The sequence below is a fragment of the Pituophis catenifer genome, unplaced genomic scaffold (genome assembly GCF_029215685.1).
Source record: "Pituophis catenifer annectens isolate HBS135680 unplaced genomic scaffold, rPitCat1.0.hap2 SCAF_11, whole genome shotgun sequence".
NCBI classification, from domain to species: Eukaryota; Metazoa; Chordata; class Lepidosauria; order Squamata; family Colubridae; genus Pituophis; species Pituophis catenifer.
This window is the reverse complement of record NW_027256891.1, coordinates 23,170,396-23,187,494: the sequence shown is the minus strand read 5'-3', so window position 1 is coordinate 23,187,494 and position 17,099 is coordinate 23,170,396. Positions and strand designations below refer to the sequence as shown.

General features: G+C 40.2%; 1 protein-coding gene across 1 annotated transcript in view; it reads left to right on the top strand.

Moving 5' to 3' along the window:
- Positions 1-17,099, top strand: part of GRIA3 (glutamate ionotropic receptor AMPA type subunit 3) — a 160,391-nt gene that overhangs the window by 77,864 nt on the left and 65,428 nt on the right. The window contains exons 4-5 of the mRNA XM_070952128.1: positions 7,607-7,660; positions 9,852-10,013. Of these exons, the coding sequence (XP_070808229.1) occupies positions 7,607-7,660; positions 9,852-10,013 (216 nt within the window). The remainder of the gene's footprint in view (positions 1-7,606; positions 7,661-9,851; positions 10,014-17,099) is intronic.

Genomic DNA, 17,099 nt, shown 5'->3' with positions numbered 1-17,099 from the left:
GAGTAGAGTAGAATAGAATAGAATAGAATAGAATAGAATAGAATAGAATAGAATAGAATAGAATAGAATAGAATTTCGGCATGTCATGGAGCTCTTAAGTTATCTCCACACCCAAAGAGGTACCTATTTATCTACTCACATTGGCATGCTTTTGAACTGCTAGTTTGGCAGGAGCTGAGGTAAGGATGGGAGCTCACCCTGTGGTGTGGCACCTGAGTCTTGAACTTGGGCTGCCGGCTTTCCAGCGGACAACCTCAGTGTCTTAACCTCTGAGCCTCTAGTTGCCGCCCAGCAGATATCCTGGACCTATGCCACAAAGAGCTTTAAAGGCAGGGGTGGAATGCAGCAGGTTCTGGCAGGTTCTGGAGAACCGGTAGCAGAAATTTTGAGTAGTTCGGAGAACCGGCAAATACCACCTCTGGCTGGCCCCAGAGTGCGGTGGGAATGGAGATTTTGCAATACTCTTCCCCCAAGAGTGGGGAGGGAATGGGGATTTTGCAATATCTTCTCCCAGGAGTGGGGTGGGAATGGGGATTTTACCCCAGGAAATAGGATAGGAATGGAGATTTTGCAATATCCTTCTCCCAGGAGTGGGGTGGGAATGGAGATTTTGCAGTATCCTTCCCCTGCCACACCCACCAAGCCACGCCCACCAAGGCACACCACACCCACCCACCAAGCCACACCCACAGAACCGGTAGTAAAAAAAAAAAATTGAAACCCACCACTGAAACAACCCCATTTTTTTTAAAAAAAAAATCAGCTCGCTGGCAAGCTCCGCTGTCATTGGATGGAAATTATTTACAAAAAGTTTAAATATTCTAGGTTGCAAATGGGTATAAACATTATTTATGGATCGCTTAAATATTTTATAAACCCACTGCATAGGGGGCCTGTCCCTACTGTTTTTGTGAAGCGCCAAGCACGCTGCAGTTATAAATAAACCAGCTTTACGGCTTGGAATTATCTAGACGAAAAATACGGACAGCCTAACTGCATCGATTTTGCTCAGTGGAACCTTCGTTCTGAGGAAGACCGCCGCCTGGAACTTCATCTAATATTAGAAAATTCATTTTTAAGTCCGTGATGTAATTGACTGGGGGCAATGATCAGCGAGTCTTCTCCGTTATAAATAAATTGGAAGGAATGATTCTGACAGCCTTCGGTTTCCAATTAAGCTTTAGGATTAATCTCCTTCAGTAACACGGGTGCCTGGTTTACATTTTGCGGTAAGCAATAAGGTTCCCAAAAAAAAAAAAAAAGAAAGAAAAAGAAAGAAAATAATTATTACCGGGCCCAAGATATTATTTCTTCTGGAGATGGACTGCTAAAAGTTAGCAGTTGTTAGCGATTGTGCATATTTGGTCTATCTTTGGGTTTCTCAACTTTAGGACCTTTAAGATGGGAAGGTTTCTATTCCCAGAATTCTCCTGCTGGGAGGATTGCTGGCTGGGGAATTCTGGGAGTTGAAGTCCCCACATCTTAAAATTCCCAAGGTTGAGAAACACGGGTCTACATCATACAGAACGGATGTGGATCTAGTAATCCCCACAGCAATTTCTGTGATCCCTAGCAGTAATTCCTTAAATTTTGCTTACTACAGTATCGTATTTTAAGGCTGTTTGCTAAAGGAAGGCGATGGTCCTTCTCCTTGTTTAAAATAGAATGGAATGGAATAGAATAGAATAGAATAGAATAGAATAGAATAGAATAGAATAGAATAGAATAGAATAGAATAGAATAGAATAGAATAGAATAGAATATGGGATGGGATGGAATGGAATGGAATGGAATGGAATGGAATGGAATAGAATAGAATAGAATAGAATAGAATAGAATAGAATAGAATAGAATAGAATAGAGAATGGAATGGAATGGAATGGAATGGAATGGAATGGAATAGAATAGAATAGGATAGGATAGGATAGGATAGGATAGGATAGGATAGGATAGGATAGGATAGGATAGGATAGGATAGGATAGAATAGAATATGAAATGGAATAAAGAATGGAATGGAATAGAGAATAGAATAGAATAGAATAGAATAGAATAGAATAGAATAGAATAGAATAGAATAGAATAGAATAGAATAGAATATGGGATGGGATGGGATGGGATGGAATAGAATAGAATAGAATAGAATAGAATAGAATAGAATAGAATAGAATAGAATAGAATAGAATAGAATAGAATAGAATAGAATTCTTTATTGGCCAAGTGCGATTGGACACACAAAGAATTTGTCTTGGTGCATACACTCTCAGTGTACATAAAAGAAAAAATATGTTCGTCAAGAATCATAAGGTACAACACTTAATGATAGTCATAGGGAACAAATAAGCAATCAAAACTTATTAGAAAACAGTCTATCTAAATCGTAAGGATACCAGCAACAAGGTTACAGTCATGCAGTCGTAAGTGGGAGGAGATGGGTGATAAGAACGATGAGAGGATTAATGCAGCCTTAGTGAATAGTTTGACAGTGTTGAGGGAATTATTTGTTTAGCAGAGTGATGGCATTTGGGGAAAAAACTGTCCTTGTGTCTAGTTGTCTTGGTGTGCAATGCTCTATAGCGTCGTTTTGAGGATAGGAGTTGAAACAGTTTATGTCCAGGATGCGAGGGGTCTGTAGATATTTTCACAGCCCTCTTTTTGAACTCGTGCAGTATACAGGTCCTTAATGGAAGGCAGGTTGGTAGCAGTTGTTGTTTTTTTTTTCTGCAGTTCTGCAGTTAAAAACGAGAAGGTACAAACAGATGAAGCGACGTATGCATTCTGCTCTGTGTTTCTGTTCTGAGGGAAGGCCTGATTAAATTATTATTACATTCATTTGCTCCCGAAGGCCTGATGCCACTGTGCTTGATTGGTTGTGATAAGCCTGCCTCGCGTTCAACCTTCAGATCCTCAAAATATTTTTTGATGACTTACATGCCATTCGCCTTAAGCTAAGAAGGATGGGCTGATTTTTTTAAAAAAGCACTATTTTTGGGTTCCATTAAACTCGGAGTTCTGTTTGAAGAAATAAAATAAAATAAAATAACGGGTTGTGCATCTCCTGAAAATGCTGCATTTTCTCACGCGGCAGCCGGGCGGTTTCATCCTGCGCGCAAACCCTTTGAATCTCTGCTGGAAATCTATTAGTTTTCGCAGAAGCTCTGCAAAGTGTCGGGAGCCATGTGATGTGAATCCAACGAGGTGGGGTTTGAGATGAGCTGATCTGTGGCAGGAAAGGAAGTCGATGGGATAGGCAGACTAAAGGGATAGGGGTAGTCCTGGACTTACGACTGCAGCTGAGCCCCACGTTTCTGTCACTAAGCAAAATGGCAGTTAGGTGAGTTGTGTGCCCCACTGTACGCCAGAGCTGACTACCTTGTTTCCCCAAAAATAAGACATCCCCGGATAATAAGCCCAATCGGGCTTTTGAGAGCATGCGCTAAAATAAGCCCTCGACTCTGTGGGGCAGTGCTCATCTCCGTTTCAAAGCCGAAGAGCCAGCACTGTCCGAAGACGTCTCCGTGGTCATGTCACCGGCATGACTCAATGCCAAAGGCGCCCGGAGCGCTGTTACCTTCCCACCACTATTTTTCTACTTGCCTTTTTTACGTGCTTTCGAACTGCTAGGTTGGCAGAAGCTGGGACAAGTAACGGGAGCTCACCCCGTTACGCGGCACTAGGGATTCGAACCTCTGAACCGCCAACCTTTCGATCAACAAGCTCAGCGTCTTAGTCACTACATAACCCCTACAACAACCAATAGAATATACGTTCTTGCACAGGAACAGGAAGCTCAAGTGCAAAGCCCAAGAGAAGGTATAAAAGCCTCTTAACTCTCAGCTCCATGTGGTCAGCTACGCCAGAACCCATGTGGTTCTGCTTCATTATTAAACCATCTTTCCAATCAGCTTCCATGTTTCCAGTGTCTTTCTCCCAGCTTGGAACTGAACCAGATGGATATTTCTCCCAACAGGACTATCTTTTCTGTTCCTTCAAGTCCACCTTGAGGTTTGCCTGCCCTAAAGTTTTGGGTGGTTTTTTTTGGGGGGGGGGCATTCTTCTGGCCCAACGGAGCTGCTCTTTTTCTCATCAACTTTCATATCTGCTGCAGATCCAGAAATCTCTCCCCACCCCCATCCCCCACCCCAAGGCAGGCTGGCCAGAGAGAAGTAATTAATGGCCTGCTTTCCATTCGCCCACAGGAGTGACTGAACTTTAGGGCAAGCAAGAAGGGGGAAGCTGCAAATCTGTGTGTGGGTAGCAAGCATTCAAAGACCAGCTGCAAAAAAAAAGAAAGAAAGAAAGAAAGAAATTGCTCCCACTTACTCTCGGCAGGAGAATGACACATGAAGGATAATTTTTGGAGATGCAGAAGCTCGGGTGAGGGGGGGGAGCATTTTCTCCCTCGGATTGAAAATCAGGTTTTGAGAAGCTCTTTCTCCCATTTATCAAACCGAACCCGATTTCTGACATCCATTTCCATCATTCTGGTTCGACTTCCTGCTCCCAGCTGTCCTTTTTTTAATTTGAAATTTAAAGAGAGACGGGGGGAGAAAAGAGGAGAGAGGAAAGAGAAGAGAAGAGAAGAGAAGAGAAGAGAAGAGAAGAGAAGAGAAGAGAAGAGAAGAGAAGAGAAGAGAAAGGGAGGGAGAAGAAAGAGAGAGAGGAGAAGAGAGAGAAAAGAAGAGAGAGAGGAGAAGGGAGAAGAAAGAGAGAGGAGAAGAGAGAGGAGAAGAGAGAGCCTTGGTAGTACAGTGGTCTAAGCCACCCTGTTATTAAGCTGGTTATTAAGACCAGATGCCTGCAATTACTGCAGGTTCGAATCTCGCCAAGGCTCAAGGTTGACTCAACCTTCCATCCTTTCTAAGGTAGGTGAAATGAGGACCTAGTTTGTGGGGGCAATAAACTGACTTTGTATAAATATACAAAAGAATGAAGGCTATTGCTTAGCGCATTGTAAGCCGCCCTGAGTCTTCGGAGAAGGGCAGCATATAAATCAAATTAAAAAAAAAAAAGAAGAAGAAGAAAGAGAGAGAAGAGACAGGAGAAGAGAGAAGAAAGAGAGAGAGGAGATGAGAGAGATGCCTTAACCACTACACCTCTCTCTCTCTCTCAGGGAAAATTTAATCCAGCACCTCTGATAACCACAGAGTCGGCAAGGCTGAGTTAAAGCAAAATTCAGTACAATATTTTATCTCACTAAAGTTTATGGTTTAACTTTTCTTTTTTTGTCAAAAATCACCCAAGATTGATTGCTGAGATGACAGCGTCTGTGTGCCAGAGGCCACATTTCAGGAAAAAGTGAACAGTTGTATTTAAAGTTCTTAACAACACGTCTCATTCCTTAGCAACTCATAGAAATTTCTCCATGGATACCTCACACGTCTCGCATCCTCGTGCTGTTTCATATTATCAGCCTCCAGCAATACTAGACGCATTTGAAGCAAATTCTTCTAACGTTTGCCTGATAATCCAATATCCTGCACTGGGAAAGCATGAATACAAATGTTGAGATGATTTTGTGGGCCATTAGTGTACAATGCAACAACTTGTGGGTCAGTGCCATCCAATAATGGCAATCCATTTGTTGTTGTTGTTTATTTTTTAAAAAAATATGAACATTCCATCTTCCATTCAACAGTGCGTCATCTGGATACAAATATCTCTGTACAATAACCATCAAAATTTACAACAGCATTCATTGCATTGATAATATTTCTCTGACCTTACAGTAATAATATGGAGCATAATAAATATGCTCATTTTTCCCTCTTTACATATATTCTGATAAGAATATCATAATAATATTAAATGTAATAATCCTAATAGTCATAATAATAACAATCATATTGTTTACATCTCTGTTTTAACACATTTTCTACATTTCACTAACCTCTTTCTTTTGTTTTTAACTTCCATTTTTATTCTCTAACCATCGATAAAATAATTCCCAGGTCATATAATATTCAGTTTGTTCTTTCTCTTTAATTGCAAGCGTTAATCTGTTCATTTCTGCACATTCTAATATTTTCCTAATCATATTCTCGTCAGTCGGGATCTCTTCACTTTTCCAGTTTTGTGCAAATACAATTCTAGCTGCAGTTAATACATGAAGAATTAAATATGCATTCCCTTTACTATTAATTTCAGGTAAAATCCCTAACAAAAATATTCCTGGTTTTAAATTAGTGGCAATCCATTTGTGAAGTTGCTCTCAGCCTGTGTACACACAGCAGCCTGGTGAGAAGAATTGTGGTCCTTAGATGCACAACAGAAAAATAGCTTGTTTGGTATATAGACTTTACCTTCCATGAATGCAGAAGTTCATGTTATGGACAGAAAACCTTGCAAAATTAAGTTATAGGTTTCCTCTTTTTTTTTTTTAAATTTATTTTAAATACAAGAAATGCAGACAATACGAACATATACATATACATCTAAATACAAAAAAAAAAAAGAAAAAAATACAAATAATACAGTGCACCCCCACCCCCGGAGATCATTTCCCCCCCCTTATATTTCTTCTTCTATAACAGCTAAAAAATATACAATATATTCTAATTGTGCCCTTATCCCCTCAAAACAGCATATATTCTTGAGTAGGTTTATTCCTTTGCCTTCCACCAACAATGATTCCCCCCATATCTCATTATAATTGTTTGTTTTAATCATCCTTTTTTAAAATGTAATTTCTGTTGTTAATTTATCATTTGTTGCCATATCCAAATTTCCTTCTACCATTCATTTCTTTGAATATCCCAATTTCGTCCCCAGTATTTAGCTATCACTAATCTAGCTGCCATTATCAAATTTACAATCATTTCTTTTTTTTTATTTCATTTATATCCCATTGTTCCACCAGCAACAATAATGCAATTCTCGGTGGCATATCTAAATTTACATTCAAAAGTGCTCTAATTTCTCTAAACACCATGTCCCATATTTTTTGTGCACTGTCACAATCCCACCACATGTGTTTATATGTTCCAACCTCTTTCTTGCACCTCCAACAAATACTTGTATATTTACCATCTATTTGATTTAGTTTATGTGGTGTTAAGTGTGTTTTGTCCCATCTTATGACCTTTCTTGCCACAGTTGTTAAGTGAATCTGCCTCCCCCATTGACTTGGCTTGTCAGAGGGTCCCAAAAGGGTCCCTTTGACAAGCCAATGACCTCATGACCCCAAGGACACTGCAACCATCATAAATATGAGTCCATCCAACACCTGAATTTTGATCACATGACCATGGGGATGCCGCAATGGTCATAAGTGTGAAAAATGGTCACTAAAATGAATTGTTGTAAGCCGAGGACTATCTTTAGGGCTAAGCATTTCAAGAAGATCGTGGCATCCCAGCTCTCCGTCACAATAAGAACACTTTCACCATTGGATGTGTTCCTTTACAAAAGACTTAATTTGAACGTGGAATATGCATGGAAACTCTCCTTGGCTATGGGCATTTTCCAGTTTGTGAACTTCAGTAATCAAATCCGTGTAAACATCCCAAATCAACATTTTTTTTTAAAAAAAAATCTTTCCCTTGAAATGGAAAAGGGTTTTATTTCTACTAAGCACTTCATCTTTTTTCTCCTTCTCCTTTTATGCAGGTGGCAGCCCTCAGTAAAAATTCCAGAAGTTACCACTATATGCTTGCTAACCTGGTAAGTTTTCTATACATATACATGTCCAAATTAGAAATCCAGTTATTCTTATTCTTAATATATACCTGCCTAATTTGCTTTTCCCCCCAAATCTCACAAACAGTAAAAGGCATTGATCCTTTGATATGATCATATGTTTCCAAATTTTTCATAGAGATGCCCACATGTACATACCCCAAAATGAGAACAAAATTAGACATATTGATGTGCATATTTATTGGGGGAAAGCAACATAGAGAGAGTAAATAGTGGTTAAAATAATTAGAAATATAAGGGGACATTGTTTGCAAAAAATGCTTATAGAGACATACAATAAACACTTCTGTTCTGCTCTGCTCTGCTCTACTTCTGTTTTTACTATACTCTTCTCCTCTCCTCTCCTCTCCTCTAATTCTATTCTATTCTATTCTATTCTATTCTATTCTATTCTATTCTATTCTATTCTATTCTATTCTATTCTATTCTATTCTACTCTACTCTACTCTACTCTACTCTACTCTACTCTATGCGTATTCCTATTTCTATTCCTCTCCTCTCCTCTCCATTATCCTCTCGTCTCCTCTCGTCTCCTCTCCTCTCCTCTCCTCTCCTCTCCTCTCCTCTCCTTATTCTATTCTCTATTTATTCCAGTTTCTATTCTATTCCAGATTCTATTCTATTCTATTCTATTCTATCCTATCCTATCCTATCCTATCCTATCCTATCCTATCCTATCCTATCCTATCCTATCCTATCCTATCCTATCCTATCCTAATAAAAACAAAACATAACCCAAGAAGTGATAGAATGAGAAACTGAATAAGGTCAACCTGGAGTGTTCAGGACCTCTGTTGTTCACCAGAGAAAGGTGATAACATAAGAATTGGCCCTTTAAAAAAAAAAACTGAGTTATTTGGGGCTTTACTAACCAGCATTGAAAATTAAATCCAAAAAGGAAGATGTGAAGATTTAACACATGACAAGCAGCTCTAACATTTAAACAGAGATTCTGAAGTTCCCATTAGAATCTATCCAAAGTACACGGTGAGAAACGATTTTTCAGTTCATGGCTTCTAAACCAGGCCATGCACCAATTTCCAAAATACTTAGTAAATACATTGAAAGGGGCTTTTCTTATTTTAATCATTGAAACCAAACTGTATCATTTGTATTTGCTCTCTAATCATACCGTTTGATAATCCAAATCTCTTTTTCATAATACAAAACTGACTCTTGGGAAATACAGCACAAAGCTTAGTTACTTTATACTTTTGTGATAAAAAGTCAGAGTTAATCCGTAATTCTATCTAGTCAAATTGCCTATTTAAACAACTCACATCTCCAATTTTGGCCATAGACCTAAAGCTGATTGTGAAGAGAAGTGATAATAATGGGCCACTTATTTAAAAGCTTGCAACTGATGTCTTTTTTTTTTAATGTAATTTGCATTCTGATACATTTAAGTACACTTTCAGAGGCCTTTCTTGTTATGTGTGTGTGTGTGTGCCAAACCCTAACAAACTTTGTGGGTCTGTGCAGTTTGAGAATTTAGATCAGTGATGGCTAACCTTTTTGCCATCGCGTACCAGGAGGAGGGCAGGGGAGGTTCGTGCATGTGCGTGCCCACACCCATAACTCTATGCACCCCGCCCCGCGCCAGATCCTTTCTATGCATCTGGGGAGGGCGAAAACAGCCTTCCCCACCCCCTAGGAGTCTCTGGAGGCTGGGGATAGCAAAAAAAAACGTCACTATGTCAACTAACACAGCTGAGGCACGGCAATCCGCTCTGCCGCGCCAATCAGCTGAGAAAATAAAGGTAAGTAAAGCACAGGGGTGGGTGGGCAGGCTGACCTGATAGTGAGAGCAAACTGGTTCACTCCCAGCTGATCGTCGGTGCTATCGGTTCGCCCGAACTGTTCCAATCCGGTAGAATCCCACCCTTGTTCCAAAGGTTGATTTTCTTTAGGATCGACTGATTGGATATCCTTTCAGTCCAAGAGACTCTCAAGATTCTTCTCTTCAACACCACATTTCAAAAGCAAAATGCCTCCTTACCACATGATTTTATCAGAATGGGAACCCACCAACTGGACTCAGCAAATGAACAGCCCATTTAAATCTGTGTTTTTTTTTTCCCCAAGGTCAGGGACTGTGTGTTTGACTGCTTCTAAGCTGACATCAACCCCTCAAATGTTTCCGTTCTCTTTCAAGGGTTTTACAGACATCTCGGTGGAGAGAGTGGTCCAGGCTGGGGCCAACATAACCGGATTTCAGATTATTAATAATGACAACCCATTGGTCCAACAATTTATGCAGCGTTGGGTGAGACTTGATGAAAGGGAATTCCCTGAAGCTAAAAATTCTCCATTAAAGGTAAGTTTGCAGACTATTGGAAAGGAGGTGGGGTAGAGGTAGGAAAGGAAAGGACCGCCATTTACAGAAAGCATAGATTTGTTGAGTCTTGTTTGATGTTAGCTCACCTATGGATGCTGTGGGTTGAGCGATAAACTGTTATTTGCTTTGAACAACTAATCTAGTTCTAGTTGAAGACAAGACTCCTCCTCTCTAGTTCTATATCCTCTGATAAGTCTTAAACTTTGGTTTACCAACTGCAATGACTTGAGTCAATCAAAACCTATTGTGATGTAGTGAATCAGACTGTCAACTCACAAAGCATTTCTGGTCTGCTCTTGAGTTGCCATGGGCAGGAAGGGGGAAGAACTGATGGAGCAGGAATTTTTTTGCTATTCTATGAGTTACTCCAGTGATAGCTTGTAAGATGCATTCTTCATGGGTCAGCTGGAAGAAAATAGGGTGGAGTTGATGGACTGATAGCTTTGTTTAGGAATTCTCTTCCAAAGCAACAGAAAGGAAGACAACTGTGGATTGATTTTTAACTGCTTTACGAAGTTGGGGAGCTGATATGTTCACTAACATAGGAAGATATGGTATAAATCCCTCCCTCCCTCCTTCCATCTATCCATCCATCCATCCATCCATCCATCCATCCATCCATCCATCCATGGATGGTGACCCAAAGATGCTTTTTCCAAAGGCAACTGGACTTCCTTTGTTTTTCCTTGAAAACATTTCACTTCTCATTCAAAAAGCTTCCTCAGTTCAGAACCGAAGAAGCTTCTGGGATGACAAGCGAAACATCTTCAAGGAAAAGAAAGCTTGTCCAGTTGCCTTTGGAAAAAATGCACCTTTGGGCCAACCATGGATGACTGAGAATCTCCATAGACATGGATGTTTGACCTTTGTTTTGACAAAACAAAATAACACAAGTGTCAGGGAGGCCAAATGGATGAGAGAAATCCAAATTATTCTTCTTGATAAAGAAGAACAGCATGACATCTTCCCTCTGGCCACATCTGTCAAGCTGGGATGCCAGCAGGCAGCTTCATAACAACGGTAACCTGAAAAAGCAATGATGCGTAAAATCCAACATGCATTAGACCAGACCGAGTGAGCAATTCTTACATTTTATCAGCTGCTTAACTGGGGATGGTGCGCTTTGTGTTCTGGTGTGTTTTTTTGTCTGTGGACAGAACTCTCCGTTTCCTCGCTTATTTCTTTTATTTCTTTTATTAATTTTCTATTAAATACATTTCTTAGTGCTTAATAAACATTGTGTTATCTGGGTATTTAATTTGCTTAACAATACAAATTGACATTCTTAATCTCCACTCCTTTTTCCCCAAGCATTGGTAAAATAGAGTCCATGTTTGATAATATTCTACATCTTCTTTCTTGATTCTGTTTGTATCCTGCCTTTATTCAGGAGTTCAAGACTAGAACACACGTCACCCTCTACTTCTTTCTCCTCCGTAACAAACAACGTTACGAAGTTGGTTGGGCTGAGATTGAGTGACTGGCTCAGGAGTCAGCAACCTGGGGCTCTGGAGCCGCATGTGGCTCTTTCATCCCTCTGCTGTGGCTCCCTGTTGCGAGTCGGCTGCACAATTGATAGGGCTTTCAGTTAGGACAGGTAGAGGAAAAAGGACGCCGTGCTAGGAGGAGACTATGATGGGGGAACTGGACTTCTGATCAGCTCCAGAATTGAACCGGGGTTTCCAGTTAGGAACTTTGTGTCTCTTTGAGCGTTTAAGGTTGCTGACCCCTAGACTGGCTTAAGTCACCCATGAGCTTCTCTGGCTCAAGGTGGACTTCAGCCTGGTGCTTTTGGGTCTCTATCCAACACTGTAAGAAGTTACAGAAGGCGCAAGAAAGTAGGGCCGGAGCTGATAACGAACCAAGGTTGATTGCACATTGTCATAAAGAAGAGCTCCAAATCCTATCTTAATCCTCGTTAACTAGAGCTAATTTAGGAAAGAGCTTTTGTCTTTCCTTATTGACTTATTAAATATATCTTTGCCCCGTCATAATGAAAATGACTCCCAGCGGCTTACTCAGAAAATAAAAAGAACAATTTAAAAACCTTCCACCAGTCCAACAGGAAATAATAAACGGTAGAGATAATAAATGACAGCAGTCAATCACCAACCCCTGAACAAAAATAGCCACCAAAAAGGGGAGAAAAGGAAGAAAAAGATGGTATCGCATATAAATTCTGGGGAAAGTCTTCCTCTTTAAATACAGGCAGTCCTCAACTTACAACAGTTCAGTTAATATCCATTCAAAGTTACTGAAAAAAGTGACTTATGAAGGTTTTTCACACTTATGACCATTGCAGCATCCCCATGTTCATGTGATCGAAATTAAAATGTTTGGCAACTGACTCATACAGTCAGTTTTTGGGAAAGTTGTATTTTCTAAAACTAGCTAATAATACCACTTTTTTTTAATGGAGTAGTACCATAAAATTATATATCAATGGAAAGATAATTTAATCAAGAATGTAATGCAATAACTTTTATGAAGGATTTGCTATTAGAATAGGAGTTACAGTATAAAGAAGAAAAGTGAAACACGTAGAAAAAATGAGATATACAAAAATGATCACCCTAGAAAAAACAAGATATACAAAAATTACCACCATGTCAGTTAATACTTAGTTGGGTAATCTTTAGCATGAATGACGGCCTTACAACGTCTTCCCATGGAGTGAACCAAGTCTTTTAGTTCTGCAGCTGTTATAATGTGAAACCAAGATTGAATGATGGCTTCTATTAACTGGGTTTTATTGCTGGGTCGTTTCTGACTAACCAGTTTCTTTAGTTGGCCACATAGATTTTCCATTGGGTTAAGGTCTGGGCTATTCCCAGGCCATTCCAGCAGTGGAATAGGATTATCTTGAAACTCCCCCCCCCCCCAAAAAAAGTGGCGTTATTAGCCATCAAACCTCAAAAAGACACTTTTCCCAAAAGGTTTCCACAATTTTGGCCACTACTGTATTTATGACAGTTGTAGTGTCCCAGGGTCATTGTGATGCCCTTTTGCGACCTTCTGAAAAAGCAACAGTCAGTGGGGAAGCCAGATTCACTTGTGGCTAACTTAATAACCAAAGTGATTCACTTAACAACGGTGTCAAGAAAGATCATAACATGGGACAAAACTCACTGGACAAATTTCTCGCTTAAGCAACAGAAGTTTTGGGCTGAATTGTAGCCATGAATCGAGGACGGTACTATTTACGTTGGGAAACACTTTGGATTTGTAATACATGAACAAGTGTTTATTAAAGTGACAAGCCCACCCTTCAGAGCAACAAAAAAAAAACGTAAATTTGATTAGGAAATAAAATTGGCTAGAGATGAGAGCCTGGGTGTTTTAATTTATTCCATATTTCATCAACTCTCTCGTTCCCACAACGGCTTCACATGTTTGTGGATTTGTTAGCAGCATACGAATAAAATAGAAAATTAGATTTGTCGCTCGGTGTGATGTGGAAGGGATGGCAGGACGCTTTTCTGATAATTGAGGCAGCCTGATTGGAAAATTGGGGAGGGGGGGTGGCCAGTTGCAGAAAGACAATTGCAGGTTGATATAATGCTTAATTGGACATCTATCGGAGAACAAACAGTTGAACTTCTTTGTGCAAGAATAGCCAGCAACACGTTTCAACTTTGGTGCATGTTACGGCGAACTCTCTGACAGGTGATGATCTTCAGGTTTTGAAAACAAGGAAACGACTTTGGTTTAAAACCAAATACCCTGTTTTCCCAAAAATAAGACATCCCCTGATAATAAGCCCAATCGGGCTTTTGAGCGCGTGCACTAAAACAAGCCTCCCCCCGAAAATAAGCCCTCCCCGAAAATATTTAAACGCAGGGCTGGAAATCAGGTAAGACAGCAAGGGGAGGCCCATCTTGCTCCATGCCTCCCAAAATAATAAGACCTCCCCGAAAATAAGGCAAAAGTGCTTATTTCGGGGTTCAAAAAAATAAATAAATAAGACAGGGTCTTATTTTCGGGGAAACACGGTATATATATATATATATATATATATATATAGGCATAGGAAGTTATGAAGCAAATTGGGGAAGGAAAATATCTCTGGGTTAAGCAGACAGACAATCTGTAGCTCAGTCTCTAGGCTGGACTGTTAGGAAGATTTGTGTGCTCAACAGTAGAAGGCATCTGCCACAGTGATGGGTTGCTCCCAGTTCGCACTGGTTCGCAAGAACCAGTAGTAAAAATTTGTAGTAGTTCAGAGAACCGGTAATAACATCAGCTGGTCATGCCCCTGAACTGGTCCCCGGCCCGGTCGCCACTCGCTTACCCCACCCACCTCATCAGAAGCGGGTTTTTTTTTTTTTTTAACTTTTAAAAGCATTTTTTCTACAACCTCTTCGGCTGAAAAAATGCTTTTAAAAGTAAAAAAAAAAAAAAAAGCCTCTGATGATCACGCAGCTCAGCTGGGATCGTCAGAGACTTTTAAAAGCATTTTTTCTACAACCTCTTCAGCCGAAGAGGTTGTAAGAAAAAAAAATGCCTTTAAAAGCCTCTGGCGATCCCAGCTGAGTTGCCTGATCGTCAGAGGCTTTTAAAAGCATTTTTTTTTGCAACCTCTTAAGGTTGTAGAAAAAAAGCTTTTAAAAGTAAAAAAAAAAAAAAGTTGGCCACGCCCCCCCCAACAAGCCACACCCACAAAATAAGCCATGCCCACAGAACTGGTAGTAAAAATTTTTAGAACCCACCCCTGATCTGCCAGCATCTTTTCCGACCAAAAAAGTTCTTAAAAAGTGGGCTGAGTGCCAAGTGCCTGAAATGTGGTCATATAACCGTGTGTGTGAGTGCGCGCATGCACGCACGCATTCGCATGTGCCTCGCTATCAGAACTTTGGAACCAGATTGTAAGTTTTGGAAGGTCCCTTGTAACTTCTAACAATTCCTAAGGGACCTGTTGTACGTCAAGGACTACCTTGAAAATTAAGGATTGGTTTCATTTAACAGAATAACAAGAGTTGGAAGGGATCTTGGAGATCTTCTAGTCCAACCCTCTGTTCAGGCAGAAACTCTATGCTGTTTCAGACAAATTGTTGTCCAGTCTGTTCTTAAAAACTTCCAATGTTGGAGCATCCACAACTTCTGGAGGCAAGTTGTTCCACTGATTAATTGTTCTCACTGTCAGGAAATTTCTCCTTAGTTCTAAGTTGCTTCTCTCCTTGATTAATTTCCACCCATTGCTTCTTGTCCTGCCCTCAGGTGCTTTGGAGAATAGCTTGACTCCCTCTTCTTTGGGGCAGCCCCTGAGATATTGGAACACTTCTATCATGTCTCCCCTAGTCCTCCTTTTCATTAAACTACACATACCCAGTTCCTGCAACCGTTCTTCATATGTTTTACCCTCCAGTCTCCTAATCCTCTTTGTTGCTCTTCTCTGCAATCTTTCTAGAGTCTCAATGTCTTTTTTACATCATGACGAGCAAAACTGGATTCAGTATTCCAGTGTGCAGCTACAGAATGCTGATCCCTAAAATACCATTTGTTGAGCAAAAGAGACAAATTTCTAATTTCAGAATGCTTCCTATCATTTTATCTGAAGTAAATATGATGCATTGGTGTTTTTTGGGGAAAAAAAAGAAGAAAAAGCCCATGTATAGATTTTTACCTTCCTACGAGTGGGAAGGTTTATCTGATTTATAAAGTCGATGAGAACTGTAATTTTGAGCAGCATGAAAAAAACTGTGGAAGTATACTGTGAGGATATTTTAGGCTAAAAAAAAAACCCAAAAGATTTATTGCTAACGGCGTATATCAGTTCATACAAAATGTAGCCCAGTGAGGTATACTTCAGAGTTGTTCGGATTTCAAAATCAGACAAGCTGGGTTGGTTAATTCATTTTTTTTTAAACAAAAAGAGGATGCTATACCAATTCGTCCCCATGCCCCACCAAGAGAGAAAATGGTGTCAGACATTATTGCTTGTGTTAACATTTACAGATTAACAGAGTTGGAAGGGATCTTGTAGGTCATGTAGTCCAACCCTCTGCTCAAGCAGGAGACCCTACACCAGTTCTGAGAAATGGCAGTCGAATCTCTTCCTGAAAGCTTCCAGTGATGAAGCTCCCACAACTTCCGAAGGCAACTCCTGTTCCATTGGTTGATTGCTCTCATTGTCAGAAAATGTCTCCTTATTTCCAGGTTGAATCTCTCCTTGTTCAGTTTCCATCCATTATTCCTTGTCTGGCCTTCGGGTGCTTTGGAAAATAGCTTGACCCCCTCCTCTCTGTGGCCACCTCTCAAATATTGGAAGACTGCTATCATGTCTCCCCTGGTCCTTCTCTTCACTAGACTAGCCATGCCCAGTTCCTGCAACCGTTCATCGTATATTTTAGCCAGTGGTGAAATTCATTTTTTTTTTTTACTACTGGTTCCGTGGGCGTGGCTTGGTGAGCATGGCAGGGGAAGGATACTGCAAAATGCCCATTCCCTCCCTACTCCTGCGGGAAGGATATTGCCAAATCTCCATTCCCACCCCACTCTGGGGCCAGCCAGAGGTGGCATTTGCCGGTTTTCCGAACTACTTAAAATTTGTGCTACCGGTTCTCCAAACTACTCAAAATTTCCACTACCGGTTCTCCAAACTACTCAAAATTTCCACTATCGGTTCTCCAGAATCTGTCAGAACCTGCTGGATTTCACCCTGGTTTTAGCCTACAGTTCCCTAATCATATTGGTTGCTCTTCTCTGCACTCTTTCCAGAGTCTCAATGTCTTTTTTATAGGGTGGTGACCAAAACTGGATGCAGTATTCCAGGTGTGATCTTGCATTTGTTGAATTTTATTGTGATAGAGCAACTAGGAATCTAAAGAAATGTTAAAGGTTCTGAAGTATCACCTCCTTTTCAAGAGTAAATTTGGATAACATTGAAAGCTGCATCAGCTCTTGCATTCCATGGCTTTTTGTAAACTGTTCTTGTGGTCTGTTAGGGTTTCTTGTAAATAATCCTTTTTTTAAAAAAAATAGAATTTTATATTGTTACCCATCTCAAGGGTTAATCTGTCTTCTGGTACACTTGTGTATCACTTTGCTTTGAAGTAGCGGAGATGA